At 41.6% G+C, this 18160-nt stretch overlaps 1 protein-coding gene across 3 annotated transcripts in view; it reads right to left on the bottom strand.

The window, feature by feature from the left end:
* The window catches only part of TEPSIN (TEPSIN adaptor related protein complex 4 accessory protein), a 241623-nt gene that overhangs the window by 155086 nt on the left and 68377 nt on the right, over positions 1–18160 (bottom strand). For all 3 annotated transcript variants that reach the window (XM_085617396.1, XM_085617395.1, XM_085617398.1), the window contains 2 exons: positions 10390–10483; positions 2824–2891 (listed from right to left, as the gene is read on the bottom strand). In XM_085617396.1, coding sequence (XP_085473522.1) covers positions 2824–2891; positions 10390–10483 — 162 coding nt within the window. The remainder of the gene's footprint in view (positions 1–2823; positions 2892–10389; positions 10484–18160) is intronic.

The following is an 18160-nucleotide window of genomic DNA, read 5'->3' as shown; positions in this document are numbered from 1 at the left end:
TAACAGTCAGTATAGTCAGTATGGAATAAGATTCTACTCTAAGAGACCTCTCTTTTGGATAACATAGTTCTTTAAACATAGGATGTTAGATATGATTTGGGATAAGGTTGACTTGACCCTCCAGACATCTGTCGCCACATGTAGAGCTAAATGTCAAGTCCCCTTCACCCCCTAGTCGCACGTCAATCATACGTCATGCTGCTGCGCGCGCATTTCTGCCAAGTATTTCTGCTAACGTTGCGAAATTCTTTCATGGAACCACCCTATTATGACATCACACTTAATGACGTTCTTTAGTTACACCCAGTTACACCTACTTTCGCTACGTATGTATGTTTTATCTACACTATCAATTGTTACGCCTCCTGCATTTGCCTCACTGTAATGCCTATTGTATAAAAGTGATTAATTATCAATAATGTATGTACTTCACTTCCTGAACCTCCGTGGTGATGGAACCTGGAGTCAACGATTCGAATCGTCCATTGGAATAAAGCCCATTCCGAACCTCTAATACCACGGATTCTGCCTCTTATTTATTGAGCTATTTTTATTATGTTTCTGTATCAAATTAAGTCCCGGTAATTAAATTATTTACCACAAGGGGCTGCTCCTCCGTTATGGCGGAGGATCGTCGCTCCACTAGCTGGCAGCAGATTTAAACAAATGAAAAATAAAATGATAATGAACCAGTTTTATTATCATTTGTTTTTCTTCTTACTTGCAGGCTGTCAGCGAGGGCGTGCAGGACCATACACTCTATGTGCAACAGTGGGGAGGAGGGGTGATGGGCACTACTAAGTGTGCATGACGGTTTGGCCTGCCATCTTAGGCCAGCCAAACCGTCAAGCACACTAAGCATTTTGTCACCCGGCTGTGTTGTACAGACAGGTGGAAAAAAAATTCACAGGTTCCCATTGTGTCTGAGCCGCAAACCAATGCTGCTTTCATGCTGGGAATAGGATTCCCAGCATGACAGCAGCGTCAAGACTGGCACCTGGGAGCCTGCGCAGTGTGCACCAGCCCTGGAGTGGAGGATCGGGATTAGAGCAATACGGTAACAGCAACGACAGGTAAGTCAACTTTTATAAATATTTATTTTTTTACTGTCCTTATTGTTGTATCCCCCTCCCTTGCCCCAATCCACACTGCCCCATCGCTGCCGATCCTAAGTAGTCGCTACTGGTAATACGCTAAATTAAACAAACACAGACAGTAGTTTCATCTGGCTCTCCTTACTTTCAACTAATTAGCAGTCTGTGAACCAAGAGGATCGGACCTGAAGTCAACAGGCAGGGAGGAAGAGGTAGGCTGGACAAAATATTAAATGATATAATGGGGGCATACGTTTTCTTGAGGGATGATGATGAGGAAGAAATGTTCCGCTCGTTTTTCGAGGCTTTGAACTGCATATGTCCATTTAGATGTGTGAAAAAACCCCAGGACATCTGCACCAGCCTCAGCTAGCTTTTCGGGGGGAGAGGGGGCAGGAGGGGGTAAACGTTTCTCTTAGGTACTTCTTGGCACAAGGCCCTGTGCCCTCCAAGACCCCTCCCCTTTCTTCACCGAGTGACATTTTTGTTTTAGTTGGCAGGTCTGCAACTTACTGCACTCTGGACATCCCTTATAAGAATGCATATAATGTGGAACTAAGGCCCCCATTATAAGTTGACCAGACTTTACAGGGGAGAAACATGGGGGTCAGAACTAAGTTTACTGGCTGGTATAATGTTGCAAAGTCCAGTTGAGTTCTCTCCCTAAAATAGGGAATTGCTTGCACCCAGATTTATTGGCTGCAATTTTTCTCTACTGTCTGAAAAAAACTTGCATACATTTCCACCTGCTCCGAAACAGGTTGAAAGTGTATGTGGGACTGCCGGTGGGGGTTAACACCCTAGACAAATAAGCCCAAATCAAATAGAGGGCCTAAATGTCAAAGAATGCCATTATTTGAAGAACTCTGTCCTATGCTTTGAAAACTTAACTTTCTATGGCTTTCCTCCTCCCTCCGCTTGCTTCCACTGTAACAAAGTTATAGCATGAACAGCAAACAAAGGCTGCTAATGTAGCTGTCATTCATTGGTCATTTCTGGGGAAAGAAAGAAGACAAACATGGGAGCCGCAACATTCCTTCACTCTCATGGATCCTGGCAAATAGATTAGAGCTCTGTTCCTGTCCTTCCTTTTCCTGAAATCTGCTATGACCAAAGGAATGAATAAATGAAGTTCCCTCTCGGTCACTCACTGACAGCAAATATTGAGAGAGTTAACAGGCATGTAAGGGGAATGCTGGGATACAATGCATTAACAACAGATCGTGTTAGAGGCCCTTTCCTCTACATACTACTGCTATGAATAAACAACAGTTTGGAAAACATGCATGGATCCTGCTCAGAGGATCCTGTGAAAACAGCTGCTGAGAGAACCTTCTTAAGGTGTCCTTGGTCGATCCACATAGACTCCAACGATCAAGTTTTTTTAACATCATGACTCACTGGTATAAAAAGCATTAAGGAGTACAAAATTGAATCCAACTCTTGTTAGGCCGTCTTGGCTCTCAGGACCTTTAACGTGGGTGATGGTAATCATCTGGTGATGGAGCTCACTACACTTGTCTCTAATGTTATAATACTTAATTGGTATTAAATATACAAATGACATTCTTATTCCCAAGAATCTGTGTATACTTTGTCCCTCTCCAGAATGCATATCTTCTTCCCCCTTCCTCTCACGAGAAAACACTGACCCTGCAGGACATCAGCAGCAGTTCTCCAAGCACCTTCAAGTGACTTTAGGACAGACAGTTTTGCCCAGCTTGCTTACCTGTGCAGTGCACCGAACCTTCTGGTAGAGACTGTTTCCATGAAGAGGATCTGGGGGACCACTGAAAACTGAAACATGAAAAATCTGAGCCAGGTCGAAAAACTTCCATATAGCAAATAAAAGCAAATGGCCCAATGGTTAAAGTGGCACAACAACAAATTACTCCCTTTCCCTAGATTTGACAAACATCATGCAGACAAGAAAATAATAAGTGGCTTTCCAATTACTGTACTCATTAAACTGAAATGCACAGACAGTTATGCTGTAGGAGGAGAACAAAAGATAGCGAGCAGTCCTCTAATGAATGAGCAGCAGACAGATGTCACTCACTTGTTTGATAGAGGCATGTCTCAGATAGCAGATCCATCTTAACCACGGACCACCTTTCCCAATACTTACGATTAAGCTAATCAGTTTTTATCTGCATAGACTGGGAGAATTCAGAAAACCGGAATGCTACATAAAATTACTGTACAAAGGTTCACCAGCAGATACATGGTCCTGTTTATGATGAAACATCACAATCTGTATATACAACTGTCATATATATTGTTAGTTGAATAATTTTTAATAATTTGTTAGGTGGCCGTCCGACTCCTCCTCAATCTCCCACAGAGAACACACATCATACCACATCTCAGGGAACTACACTTGCTCTCAATACACAAACACACTCAAGTCAAACTCCTCACAAACACCTTCAAGGTACTACACAACTTAGGCCTCACCTGCCTGTACAATCGCATCTCCTCCTACCAACTACCCAGACACCTCACTTCGCAGAACTCCTACTCACACACATCCCACGCATACCTAGAACCATAACAGGAGGACGGGCGTTCTCTTACATTGCTCCTAAAACAGGGCAGGACCTCCCACTCCACATCAGAGCCTCCTTCTCTCTTCTTGTATTTGGCAAGAAGCTGAAGACCAGGCTTTTCAATTAACCAACCTTCCACAGGCATGGTGTGGTATTTACTAAATGTGATAAAACAACACTCTAAACAACATAAGAACAGTTTATGAATACTTGATGTTAAGCTGTATTTGGAATCTTCTACATGTCATGTGGTTCTAAGCATGTGAAGGTTCTTCATATGGTCAGTTGTTGGTGACTCCTGCTTGCTGATGGATGAGATCCTTTTCAAAGGAATAAAGCTGAAACCTTCTTACTGCTATCCTGTGTCAACTCTTACTTAAGCAAATGCTTCACTGGCGTAGTCGGCAGTATTAAGAGGATCTCAACACGAAGACAAGTTTTGGAGAGAGATATATTTATTTTTTATAAAGGATAAGAGCTTCCTTTCTTTTATTAGTGGACATTAACACTAAAACACTTTTAAGCGTTAATCTTACTTATCCTTACTAACTCCTGTGGATTGGGAGCTTTGCCGCATGTTCGCCCTTTTGTCAAAATATATGGGTTGGGAGGCATTAGTCGATGCGGGCTCATCCTTAACTTTGGAGTACATATCGCTTAAAAAGTCGCTTAACATTTAATCGGTAAATAGCTTAGGAGTGCATCGACGATGGAAGATTATTTCTAACATTGGAGCTCATACTGTTTAATGTCTCTTGAATCGTTTGATGGCTGAATATTGCTTTAACGATAAAGTTTGAAAGTAAACAGTTGAGCTTGAGCATCATCGTTACCTGAAAGTTGACGTAATTCATTTTGGAATCCTTCATAGTTGGCTCCCGTCCTTCTTTTGGAACTCTGTGATTCCGCTACGTGTAACAACGTCAGAGCCACCTTGGATGACGGAAGTTTGTATCACGTTCGTTCACGTCATTCCGTTGCGTAAATGAACGTGGGTGCCATTTTAGATGAGTGATAATTCTACAAGCGTTGCTAGATGATTATGCGTCTGTCGAGTCGCACAGCTTGCCATAAAATTAAACCATTGATGATTGTCGTGATGCAGTTAATCATCCAGCATTGCGCATAGTGTTCTGTCAAGTCGCTGATGCGCACAGCTTGTTATGAAGATTTATAACAAGTTCACATGCAGCATCTTTCTGTCAAGTCGCTGATGCGCACAGCTTGTCACAAAAATTTGCAGTTTATCACCCAGCAATGTGCACAGTGTTCTGTCAAGTCGCTGATGCGCATAGCTTGTCATTAATCTATAACGAGTAGCCGTGCAGCATCATTTTGTCAAGTCGCTGATATGCACAGCTTGTCATTCCTGATTCACACATCCTGTTGAGTTTCAGTGGCACGCACACTTTAATACTAAGCGTTGTCTTTTCCTTTTTGCATACATCTGCAGTGGCATGGACACTTAATTATTAAGCATGTTACACAGTGTAGATGGTTTTTACAATTGCAGTTGCACGCACTTTTAATCATTCAGTGTGCATGAATAACACTTTGTGTTATAAATTGGCGCGCTCTGTTAATACATTTCAGTGACATTTGCCCATTCTTTCATTGTGCGCTTCAAACAACCTAGTTAAATAAATTCTTTCTTAGTTGCAGAATGTCAGAGCGGCTCCTTTCTTTTTATATAGCCCTGGAACTCCACCTATACTATGGAAAAAGTGGAAGGTGGGTTTTGAAAGGTATGCCAGGGTTTGTGGCCCTTTTCTTAGTGCGGAAAGGAAATGGTCGTTGCTTCTACATTGTCTAGGATCTGAAAGACAAGATGTTTTCGATCACTTGCCTGATCTCACCCCAGGGGAAGCCAGAGACTTGAATGACTACGAAATTTGTATAAAAAAATTGGATAAGCACTATCTTCCTAAAGTCAGTACCATACTAGAACGTTATCAATTTGCAAAGCGAATGCAAGAGACTGATGAAACAATTGAGAGTTATGTCACTCATTTAAGGAAGCTTGCTTCATCATGTAGGTTTGAGGAACTTACGGATGAGCGCATTAGAGATCAATTTATGTTTGGGTGTAGCGTTGAAAAGGTCAGAGAAGAATTGTGGTTCAGAGATGAGCCCACTCTAGAGGAGGTTTTGACAGTTGCTAAGTGAATTGAACATTCTCTTAAATGTGTAGCGGTTATAAAAAAAGATTCGGAAAAAGATCTTAGTTTTCATGTAGTTAAGGAGAAAAAGATTTCTAAGGATAAAAAAGACAAGACAAAACTTGGACAAATACAAAGTGTTATAGGTGTGGCAAAGTTGGGCATCTTGCCAGTGACAAAAGATGTCCGGCTCTTAATCAAACTTTTTCTAAATGTAAAATAAAGGGACATTTTACTGCATTATGTAAAACTAAGTCTAAGCCTAAAGTTAAGGAGGTTGAGGTTTATGAAGGTGTCGTGGGTGGATCCAGTTCTGAGGATTTTGAGTGTGTCAGATTATACTTCAAGTTGACAACAAATCTATTAAGAAATCTTGTCCTTTTGATGAGATTATGGTTGAAGGGGAAAGAACAAGAGTGTTATTTGATTCAGGTGTAAAGATCACCATCATTTCTAGTGAGTGCTACAATAAAATGCTTAAAGGAAAAGTTTCTTTATTGAAACCGGATATCATACCTTTAGCTTATGCTGGGGAACCGATCAAATTACAAGGTTATTTTGTGGGACTCATAGAATACAAGGAAAGATTAGTCTCCGGGAAAATTTACGTTTCAAAGAGAGGTGACAGCATAATCAGCTGGATTCATCAGGGTGGCCTTGGTGTGTTCTTGGACCCCAATGCTGATCCACCTATACAACTTAGAGATAGTGTTCATTCTGTGGATAAAACAAATGATGATGCATTCATTTGCAATTTAAAGGCTGAATTTCCAAGTGTTTTTAAAGAGAGTTTAGTATGTTTAAAGGGATATAAGCAGAAAATTCAGTTAAAGAGTGATGCCATTCCTGTGTTGCTGTAAGGTTAGAAATGTACCTCTTTCTGTCAGGGATGACAAGAAAGAAGAGATTAAAAAATTGAAAGATTGGGGAATCATAGAAGAAGTTGAGGGGTCAGAATGGATGGCTCCGGTTGTTGCCGCATGTAAAGCCAATGGAAATCTGCGTCTCTGCATAGATTTGAGACAACTCAACAAATGTGTAGTAGTTGATAGGTACCCCGTACCAAATATTAATGAATTATTACGGTTGCTTGATGGTGCTAAAGTTTTTAGCACCAATGACGTTTAGGTTTAAGAGGATGCCATTTGGGTTAGTGTCTGCTTCTTCGGTTTTTCAGCGAGTGATGGAAAACGTGCTTAAGTATCTTCCTGGTGTATGTATATATCAAGATGATATTTTAATTTATGCCAAGGATGAGTCCGAGCATAATTTAAGACTTAAATCCGTATTTGAGAACTTGTGCAAACATAATCTTACTGTTAAGGCAGAGAAATGCAAATTTAAATCTAATTCCATTAATTATTTGGGACACCTTATCACTGGTGAGGGAGTTAAACCAAAAGCTGAATTGGTGAACACCATCGCAAATATGTGCTCACCATCAAATAAAAACGAGTTAATGAAATTTTTAGGTATGGTTGAATATTACGCTAAATTCGTGATGGGTTTTGCGGATTCTACTGTCAACATGAGGAATCTGTTGCGTAAAGGTACAGATTTCGTGTGGTCTGATCATTGGGAAAAATAATTTATTGCTATCAAAGAAAAGCTTGGTCGTGCTCCTTCTCTTAGAAGTTTTAATCCCACAAGTAAATCGATTTTAATAACAGATGCTAGTGAGAAGGGACTAGGAGCTGTACTACAACAACGAGGTCCCAATGGAATGCAAACCATTATGTTTTTATCAAGGAGTTTGAGAGATCCAGAAACTCGTTATTCTGTTGTGGAAAGAGAATCTTTAGCGGTGTTTTGGGCAATAAAAAAACTTACGAAATTTCTTTGGAGTTTAGACTTTGAAGTACTCACTGATCACAAACTCTTGGTGGAAATTTTTAGTTAGAATGGTTTAGATCTGGTTTCCAGTAGGATAACTAAGAGGATTATTGGTTTGCAACAATATAATTTTGCCTTTACATATATTCCTGGAGTTGATAATGGAGAGCGGATGTGTTGTCACGTTTGGTTACTAATGATCATTCGCAAGGTGATGATTTGGATGATGAAGATGAATGGGTGTGCGTTGTAGACCATGATATTATCTCAGAGAAAAAGTGGTTTGAGGAAATGGATCTTGATGTATCTTTGTGTGAAGTGATGTCCTTAATAAAAAAAGAGATGGAATAGTAATAAGGATGGTTCAGAATGCACCAAACCTTTTTGGGTTGTACGAAATGAGTTAGCTGTGGAAAATGGATTGTTATTTCGTGGATCTAGATTGATTCCACCTCACAGCCTTAGAAAATAATTAATCGATTTGGTTCATGTTGCTCATTCTGGTTTATCAAAGTGCAAAGAAAGGTTGAGATCGTCATATTGGTGGCCTGGAATGGATAAAATGGTGGAAAGGGTTATAGGAGATTGTGTTCCATGCACTCTCAGTGATAAATCTAAGAGCACACATTTACAGCCCATGATTTTAAGAAAATGGCCCAGTGGGCCATGGCAAGACAATGCTTTCGATATTGTTGGTCCTATTCATGGTAATGGGACGCAAATATTTTTGTTAGTAGTCATTGATATGTATTCAAGGTGGCCGGAAGTTTTCTTTTTATCTGTTATTGATTCCAATAATGTAATTAAATCCTTAAAAAGTTTATTTGTAAGAGAAGGTTTGCCTGTGTCCATTTTAAGAGATAATGGTGTGCAATTAATTTGTGCATGTGGGGATATGGCGTAAAACCGGTTCTCTTTATCATCCTGAAGCCAATGGCATGATTGAGAGATTTAACAAGTCATTAAAGAAACTATTGTGTTAGCTAAATCTATGTCTTTGGATTGGAAAAAGGAAGTCATGGCAAAGGTGGAAGAATATAGATTATCCCCACATGCAACGACTGGAAAAACTCTTTTCTTGTTATTTCGTGGTAGAGTGCCTAATACATGTGTGGAACCACATTGGGTTAATGAATATGAGTTGAAAAAAGGTAAAGAGAATGTGTGTGACAAGTCTTTGGTAAGGAGCATGGAAGAAGAAAAAGCAAGGAAGAGAAAAGAATATTTCGATGTCAAGAATGCTGTAAAGAAAACAGAAGTAAAAATTGGTGATTGGGTCATGATTAAGCATCCAGGAATTGTGGGAGGTAGTGCAACTAAATTTATGAAACCCATTAAAGTGATTAAGATTTTTAATAATGCTGTACAAACTCAAGACCATCGCATTTGGAATTTAAATAGAGTGGTGGCTGTTAAAGGTAATTTTGAAGGTGCAAGAAGTGCGGGTTCAACAAATGATGTGGATGGAATGCACAATTGTCCAAAGTCTAATGTGGACAAAACTCTTAAGAATTGTAGATCTTCATCCAGGATTATAAGGAGACCTGGGTATCTAACTGGTTTTGTTTAGTTTTGATTTTTGTGTACAGAGATGGCAATTTCAATTTTAGTTATAAGGAAGGGAGATGTGTGGTATTTACTAAATGTGATAAACTGTTCTTATGTTGTTACTTTAGAGTGTTGTTTTATGAATCCTTGATGTTAAGCTGTATTTGGAATCTTCTACATGTCATGTGGTTCTAAGCATGTGAAGGTTCTTCATATGGTCAGTTGTTGGTGACTCCTGCTTGCTGATGGATGAGATCCTCTTCTAAGGAATAAAGCTGAAACCTTCTTACTGCTATCCTGTGTCCACTCTTATTTAAGCAAATGCTTCACATGGCTAGGCACAAACACCTCCTCAGCATCACAAAACCCACGCATTTTACAAATACACATAAAATATTATAACGGGTGTTTAATAGTTTAGAGCTTGAAATGGAAATCATAAGTGAACAGAAGGCGGATACCAATAAATTATGTTTAAGAGCCATAGTTCAGCATTCTTACACTATGATGAGGACAGGAGAGTATAATAGCCAAAAGATACATACAGTCCATTGACTGGTTTTTTTTCGTGATGAAGTCATGAGGTATGGAGGGGGATGAGCCAAACATACTCTAATATCAACTTTGTCCCTTGCAAGGAAGTGGTGCAACAGGGTTAGCTTGTGTGTGATGAAAGAGGATGATGTGATATGATGCGCTTGTGGCGTATGAGCTGAGAGTGCAGATTGTCAAATGTGGAATATAATACTGTGAGAATGTGATAATGCATGGAATGTTGAGGCCTTCTTGCTGGCTGAATATTGGAAGGTAATTATAGTTGGGGGAGGGGCATAAACAGGAGCCATCAAGCTGTGGCTGTAACCTAAGGGCCTAAGATGATTTAAAGTGCTTACCTCCTACCTGATTTGCTTAAGACTCTTGTGAGGAGAGCCTGCCCTCCAACTGCAACACTTTCTTTGCCAGAAGGAAAATACAATAGTGGGGCGACTGATATACCACTAATTCCCCTAAAGTTACTGCCTCCTGCTTACATCACTTTACCACCCAACAGTAACACAGCAGCTAACCTGTCACAAATCAGTGGCAGAGTCTTCTTGAGGCCTCTCCACTCTGATATAGTCAAACATGTTCACGTTTGAAAGTTGCTCTATTGAGAAGCAAATACATAAGGCAGTTTAGGTCCCAGAGTCTGGGGCAGAAACTCACCTGTTGCTTCCTGGATAAAGGTAGAATTTCGTCTTAGGTCCTGGAGGAACTGCGTGGATCCATGAGCACAGAGGTACAGCAGGATTTTCAGCACCTAGGATGCAGCAAAATACCAACTACAGTGAGAAGGAACCATACAACATATGCTAAATTTCTTTGTTATGTTACAGTGTTTATGATCTAGCAGAACGTTTGCCATTCCCAGCAACACTGGAAATGGTAAACACTGCTTCATCCCTGCCAAGAACCACGCAGCAGGTGTTAGACTAACGCATTGAAGTGCTGGTATTATGTCACCGCACTAAAATGCATTAGTCACGCATCTTATAGTGCCCTGGGACCACCCCATGGAGCAGGCAACCATGAGGAGCTGCAGGCTACGAGCATAGTGGCAGCGAGTGTGTTGTGCTGCCAACAGAGAGCGCACTGTGTAGGTGAGCCTTCATTGTTTACTTTTTGTCAGTTGGATGATTATTATAGATGCAAGCAGCAGGGAATTAATTTTAATTATCACGAGGCCTAAATAGAAAATTGGGGCTGTGTGGGCCGGCCTGGGGCTTCAATCAGCTAGCCAAGCCGGCCACCTGCTCCAGCATACGTGGGCTGTCAGCACTAGGCTGGTATATAAACTCAAGAGGACTCAAAAAGATGTAGGTCAATATGTATTTTTGGATGTTTGAGGGCATGTTGGGTCCTGTGCTCAGCGTATGGTTTTACTCTTAATTTCCTAACAAAATTTGCCTGGAGGGTTAACTTCAGGGAGTTTCTATCTTGCAAAACACCTATGTGGTCAGCAGAGCTGGCAAAGTAGCTCTTTTCAGGTCGAGCATTCGAGACCTTTTGTATATACTTTAGTATATACGGTAAACATGGTTTACCACGCATGCGAGACAACGCATGCCATTATAACACAGTCGTTGTAATGACCGCATTGTTACATCGCATACCATTACAACGCAAGTCAGAACAACGACTTGCGGTAGGGGGCAGAAGGTGTTGGATTGAAAATCCAACACCTTCCCTACAGTTGCACAGACTGTAGTTGGAATAGTAAATTATACTATTCCAACATCCAGCGCCCCCCTACAGTAAGTCGCTGTTCCGACTTGCATAGAAAAGGTATGCGATGTAACACTGCGGTCGTTGTAACGACCTCGTTGTAAAGGCATGCGTTGTAAACGCATGCAAACGAAAGTGTCATATTCGTATAAACTTATGTGTATGTACTTTGTGGGCTCTGGAGATCAGCCCTAGGACTTTTCTGCCTCCTCTGAGGGACTGTTTTTTTTTGTTCAACTGCCTCTATTTAACGGTCTTGATAGAAAACAACCAGTAGACGTCAGTAAAATACCAGAATTGCTTTCTGCTGAGGGGCTTTCTTTTTTTTATTTTTTCTGGTTACTGCCTCTATTTAACTTTCTTGATTTCTCTCCATGTGTTCCCATACCTGGTGTGTCACGCAGTTTGGTGCTTACTTTCCCTCCATGTTAAAAAACAGTGGATATTTTCAGCACCCAGGCTAATGTGCTGTATAGCTAAATACATATTAGATTCCAAAGGCGAGACCGATTGCATTGCAAATGCTTGTTTTTTGTTACTGTGCCGGTTGCGAATGCAGTCCTTTCCCAAAGTATGGATGTCACTGTCACAGGTCCTTATGTGCGCCGACTTTCTTTAGCTGTTTCAGGGCCTGTTCAGTCTGGTGCGCAGCGCCAGATTTTACTGTTTATATCCCTCAAATAATTACCAAATCTTGCCCGGTGCTAAATGAAGGAGTCTCAATCTTGTAAATCAGCGGAGTTGACGGGCAGCAGCTTTCTTTTTCCTTGAGACGATATCTGCTAGGCCCCGAAGGATAAATCATAGGACCAGTCAGTGTGTGGGCTGATTACTGTTGGCTGTTTGTGGGCTAGTGCACCAGGTTTTAATGTTGATTTCCCTGATAATATAACAAAGATTACCAGCAGCAAGCTTAGATTCATGCAGTCTTCTATACATTGCAAAACACTATAAAATGTGTCTTGACAAGTTCAAAACTGCTCTCATTTGTAAATGTGAGCCTCCTTTAATTGTAGGGTTGGCTAAATGGGGGGCAATTTTAGTCTGGTGACAGAGTTTATTTTTGTCCCAGTCCTGCCCTAGAGTGGGGTGTGTTTCTTTTCCAGTCTGACTGGCAGAGACAAGTGAGAGCTCAGGACTGGACCTTCTTCAGCTCTTCAGCCTACATTAACCTACTACGCCACCATTCACTTTTGTAGCTATATTGTACGCAATATTGTACTGAGAGTATATTTTTAGACGCACTAGCATCTAAAACTCACTTTGTCCCTGCTGCACAGTGCTGATCCACAATTAATGCCTTGTCAGGCTAAGCAAGTGTCTCACAGCCCCCCTGCAAACCTCCTTCTAGTGTGCCTTCATTGCCATTAAAAAATGGCTTTGTCTAAATTGTTTTACAGTAAGGGTATCTTAGAAAGAGGTTGTGGGTTAGTGAGCTTTCAATTCAGGAGTTTTCCATTAGTTTCAAAATATGTTTGGAGCTTCTCATTGTTCAAAATATTGTAATTTCTGATATTCATCTCTTTCAATGCACTTCATTCCATGGTTTTAATGGAGAGAGAGAGTCACTCTAATGGTCACACTTTTGGCAGCTGAATGTTACTCATAAGTACATTGAAACCATTGAAATGTTACACATAAGCAAACTCAAAACTTGGCAGCTATGACAGACTGTGCGCATAAGAAATTAGGAGGCTGAACATTGTGCAGTGACTCAGAAAGGAATTGGTGCTGTTGTATAAATAAGAACCATGAACTGCAAGAAAACTATGTTGACTATGTTGTGCACCGGTGCTTTGCAGCAGTTTTAAGATCTTAGAGTTTCTCGTTGCTCAAATGGGCGTAATTTCTGATATTTATATGTTTCCATCGTCTTCATTGCTTGATTTTGCTCATGAGAAAGTGTCACTCATATTCGTTGAATGTCACTCATAATTACACTGAAATTATGAAAATGTCACACATAAGCAACCGGAAACTTGGCAGCTATGCTGCTTTAAAGAGCAATATGTTCTATCTACTGTACAGTCTTATAGGTGGACTGAAACAGTACTGATAATATGTGTTGAATAAGGTGGTGGGCCAGGTGCAAGAGTGAAATGTGGTGTTGAAGACCGAATGTGTATGACCGTACAGTGTGCTGTGTTAGGACTGTGTGGTTTAGTGCTGTACGTAAGAGTGTTGTGTGATATCGCAAATCATAGTGGTAAATGTTATTTTTAGCATGTTGTTTTTGTGTGCTGACTGTGTAACTGTATGTGAGAAGTAGGATCGCTTGTTAATTGTCATGGAGTGGAATACTGCCATTTCAGATTAAGTCTATTGAGGGGCTGGTCAGGAAAGGTGTCATTATTTGCTTGCAATCATCAACATGAAAAATGGCTTACTTTAACAAAACAACGTTTCCTCACTTGATGGGGATTTAGTGGAAAAAGCAACAATGGTCTCTCCAAATTAATTTTCATAGTAAGACCAAACATATTATAATATTAAAAAACAAATCTGAAAACATCAGTCTAAAAATTGCAAACACAGCCAGTGGCATATCCGGGATCTTTTTGATCGGTGAGTCCTTTTATGTTTCCTTTGACACATCATGACTCACTGTCTCTCTTTCTACAATAACGTCTGGTTGTAATTTGCTTCTTCTTGTAATCTCGAATGTGCACATTAATGTGTTTGGTCCCAAAGATGAACCTGATTAGAACACAGGGTTTGAAATGTCAACTGACCATAGGTGGCATTCAACTGAATTACATAACCCTCTCCACTATTTATCTAAGGAGTCTTTGGCCTGATGAAGATTTGGCCCCCTGTAGGCATTTTCACGGATTATTGGCAATTAAGTTGATTATTATTTATTTGATTGTTTTATTATAGGTTTTTCTACAACATTTTTTCACTGCACTGAGACTGTCCTTTTTGCATTTGAAAAATACATAGGCAACTTATTTTACCGAGTTAGCATGGCCAAATGCCTTAAGCTTTTGGGATTTCAATGTTTAACCTTCAAAGTGAAAGTTGCTTACTTGCATATTTTCTCTCTTCTGCAGGTGCAGATACAAAGCTACTTTAGTTAGTGAAAAGGCATTGTTTATTTGTAGCGATAGTCTGGTACGGGACGAAACCTTTTACAAGAAGAAGAAGCACTAACGAAGTTGGAGACGAGTTCTTATGGCAGAGTCAGGATGCTCAAGGATGAACGAACGTGCCCGATTAAACTTGTGGAAGAGCTGAACATTGCCAATTACTACCAAGAAAGATGGAAATGTACTGGAGATTAATAGTTGGTTACCTTGAATGCTGTGTGTTAATAGGTGTTGTATAGTTGGTTAGAACAGCAGATGCCTTTAGACTTTCCAGAGGTACAAACCTCATTGCTATATCTCTCCAAGTATGGCTTTATGCTATACACTCTTTCGATTGGAGTACTTGTACTGAAGTCTCTATTATGCTGACATCTTTCCTTGCTTCCTTGATGAATTAGGATTCCTGATTTAGAATAGTGTAGAATAATATAATTACATGAGTGTACTCATGACTAGGCAGGAAAAGCGAAACGTACAATTTAACTTGCTCATTTTATTTCTCATCTTCTGCATTGCAGCAAAGGAATTCCTAGTATGTTTCACATTGTTTAGATTGAACTTCCTCAGGAGATTCAGACTTATTTTGGTGATTTCATACCTCTATAACCTACTTTTGAGACTCATTTATGTCAATTTGTTTCTGAGTCTGTAATAAATCAAAATAACCTTCTTCTGTAGTCTTGGCTTTATTTATTTATTATTATTTTATTATTTATTAAAGCGATTTATAAAGCGCTCGATTACCAAGTAGGTGTTCTGGCGCTAACTACTTCTCCAAAGATAGGGCAGGGGCAGGAAGGAATTAATTCACGAAAAGCCAAGTCTTCAATACCTTTCTGAAGCTGAGCAGATTGTTGATGTTTCTTAGGTACAGAGGCAATTTATTCCACAGCTTGGCGGCACCAAAGGAAAATCTGCATCCACCCCATCGGGCTTTTTTTTATCAAGGGGACTGTGATTAGTTTAGCTTCAGATGATCGTAACAAGCGCGATGGTGAATACCATTGAAATTGCCTTTTTTTAAAAATCCGGGCACTCATCATGTAATGCTTTAAAAACCAAGCAGAGAGCTTTAAACTGGACCCTGATCTTAACTGGGAGCCAGTGCAGTTTTTGTATTACGTTAGAGATAGAAGCAAATTTGGGGGTACCCGTCAAAAGTCTGGCCGTAGCATTTTGAAGCATCTGGAGCTTGTGCAACAAATTTTGCTGTAGATTTAAGTAAAGGCTGGATAAAACCAAGGCCGTAACCACTGTTTTACGGCAGTCCGGCAGAAGCAAAATCAGGATCTTTTTCAGTATTCTTAGAATGTACCCTGTTTTAGAGGCTACCACCTTAACCTGGGCAGCCATAGATAGTTTTACATCAACCAGGATCCCTAGGTTTTTTACCGTCTCGACTGGGGTGGAGAGGACCCCCAAAGAAGGCGGCCACCACGAGGGCGTCCAAAAGTTAGGGTTGTTTCCGAACAGCATAACCTCGGTTTTATCCGAATTCAACCTGAGGCAGTTGCCTGCCATCCATCGTCCTACCTCCGTCATACATGCCTGGAAATTAAGATCCAACCCCTTCTCCAAACCTGAAAGTAGAGATACCACGATTTGTGTATCATCCGCGTACGAGGTGATACCAAATCCATAATGCCTAATGATCAGAGCCAGGGTAGTGACATACACATTAAAGAGGGTCGGGCTTAATGATGACCCCTGCGGAACACCACATGGTAAGGAGAAGGGTTGTGAGTGAAATTTGCCCAGTGCGACTATCTGGCTTCTATCCGTAAGTAATGAGTTTATTGTGTGACCAAACGTGTTACACTGTTAATTGAATTGTAAATTGATGATTAGCCTCTCAAGCCACTACAAGATTGACCGACTAAAGAAGAAAGTAGTCTGAAGGGCCCAAGGCTCCATTAGAAGCAAGTCATTTTGTTTCTTTAGGGCAATGGAGAATAATGGATTCAATAGAGTAGAACCACATTGGCACAGGGAACTCTACGAACCAGGAAGTACATTTATTTAGCCCATTTGTGATGTCCTGTTAATAGCCTTAGAAGCTATAGTTGGGCTGGGTGATCCCATAAAGGCCTTCAAAATACAGAGGGGTGGAATATAACATGCTCTGTGAGTGCAACACCTTTTTACTTGCCTCAATCTCAATGACAAAACCTTGCAACGAGTACCACTGCAGGAATACTGTTCTTAGTATATAACTGTTCACAAATGTGACAAGTTAATAAAAATTGTAAAAATAAATATTTACGTTCTCTTTCCCTGCGTCTCATTTCTTTCAACTGCAAAATGCTTAGATGCAGGCTAACGACCAATTCTAAGAGTCAAATAAAAATAAAATGGAACTACAGTGGGCGTAGTCTGATGATCCAACATGGTGGACGCACACTAGACGAGCTCTGCTAAGCCCGTCCCTAATATCCTTTGTCCTGCCTCGTCGACAGAATTCTTTTCAGAAAGTCCCTGTGGCAATTGAGGAACCTGCGAGGTAGCCAGCAGTCCGAAGATTGGTCGTGATTGCGTCGTTTCAAGCTGATCGGCGAGGTGTGGGGCCTGGCAGCCCGGAGAGCGGGCTGGAGGTGGAGCCCAAGGGCCGGCGATTGAAGCTATGGGAGACAGATCCTGATTTGCCACACGTTGTGAGGCGCGAGCCTACAGCAGATAGAGGGGCTCTGCAGGAGAGGCCTTAGACAGGAGGCAGCGGCACACGCCATAATTGTATGTTCGGGGAATATTCGGAGTGATCTGAAGAGTGCTTGGAGTTCCTCCCTCCTCCCCTTGTTGTGCTTCGGCGGACGAGTTGGGCTGCGTGAGAGGTTTCAGACAATCACGTCAGGGACCGGAGGTAGGAGTGACACACCCGAAAGTCTGGGACATAGGCCGGAGAGTTGTGGAGGCCATGTAGCACCCAGCGGGGGACTCGTGGGCCGACTGTCGTACGCTGCAGGGGCTGCGATACGTGGAGTGCCTAAGAAGTATCAGCTTGGTGAGTGCCTTGATTTCTCCTCCTCCCCCCCCCGCATCCCATTGCAGCATCTTGGCAGCCAGATCAGGCCGCGTGGGGGGGTTAGACTGCTGCGTTGTGGCCAGTAGGAGACAGTGGCTCCCCGGGGGCTCTAGAGACCTGGAAGACGGGCCCTTGGGATTGCATGGTGCCCGAGCTGGGCACGCCGGGCCTCAGACAACACAGGCTCACGGGATATGGTGAATTATTAATGGCACTCCAGTTTGCCCATAAGCCTTACTGAACTGATTTGTTTGTACTACTTCTCGGCCTACTGTGGCATGAAAACTGTGGGCCTGGAGTGAGGGGGCAAGTTAACCAGGCCCAACTGGATCTGAGGTGCGGGCAGGAATACGCTGATACGACCACTCAGCATCCTAGACCTAGGTAGTAGGGGCCAATACTGAGGTTGGATGGAGAGTTCCTAGTGGGACACTTGGCTTCCCCTCCTCCCAGCATTCCCTCGCTAATTCTCAGCAGCCAGATCGGGCTGCGTGGGGAACCGGGCCACCACTCTGGAGACTGTGTGCGGGGGCGCCACTCGTAGGAGCTTGTGACGTACTGGACACTGGCAGACAGGGGGGGGGGGGGGGGGACACCTGTTAAG

Source organism: Triturus cristatus, chromosome 7, assembly GCF_964204655.1.
Source record: "Triturus cristatus chromosome 7, aTriCri1.1, whole genome shotgun sequence".
Lineage (NCBI taxonomy): Eukaryota > Metazoa > Chordata > Amphibia > Caudata > Salamandridae > Triturus > Triturus cristatus.
Note: the sequence above shows the minus strand (reverse complement) of the source record. Positions and strands in the feature narration are given on the sequence as shown.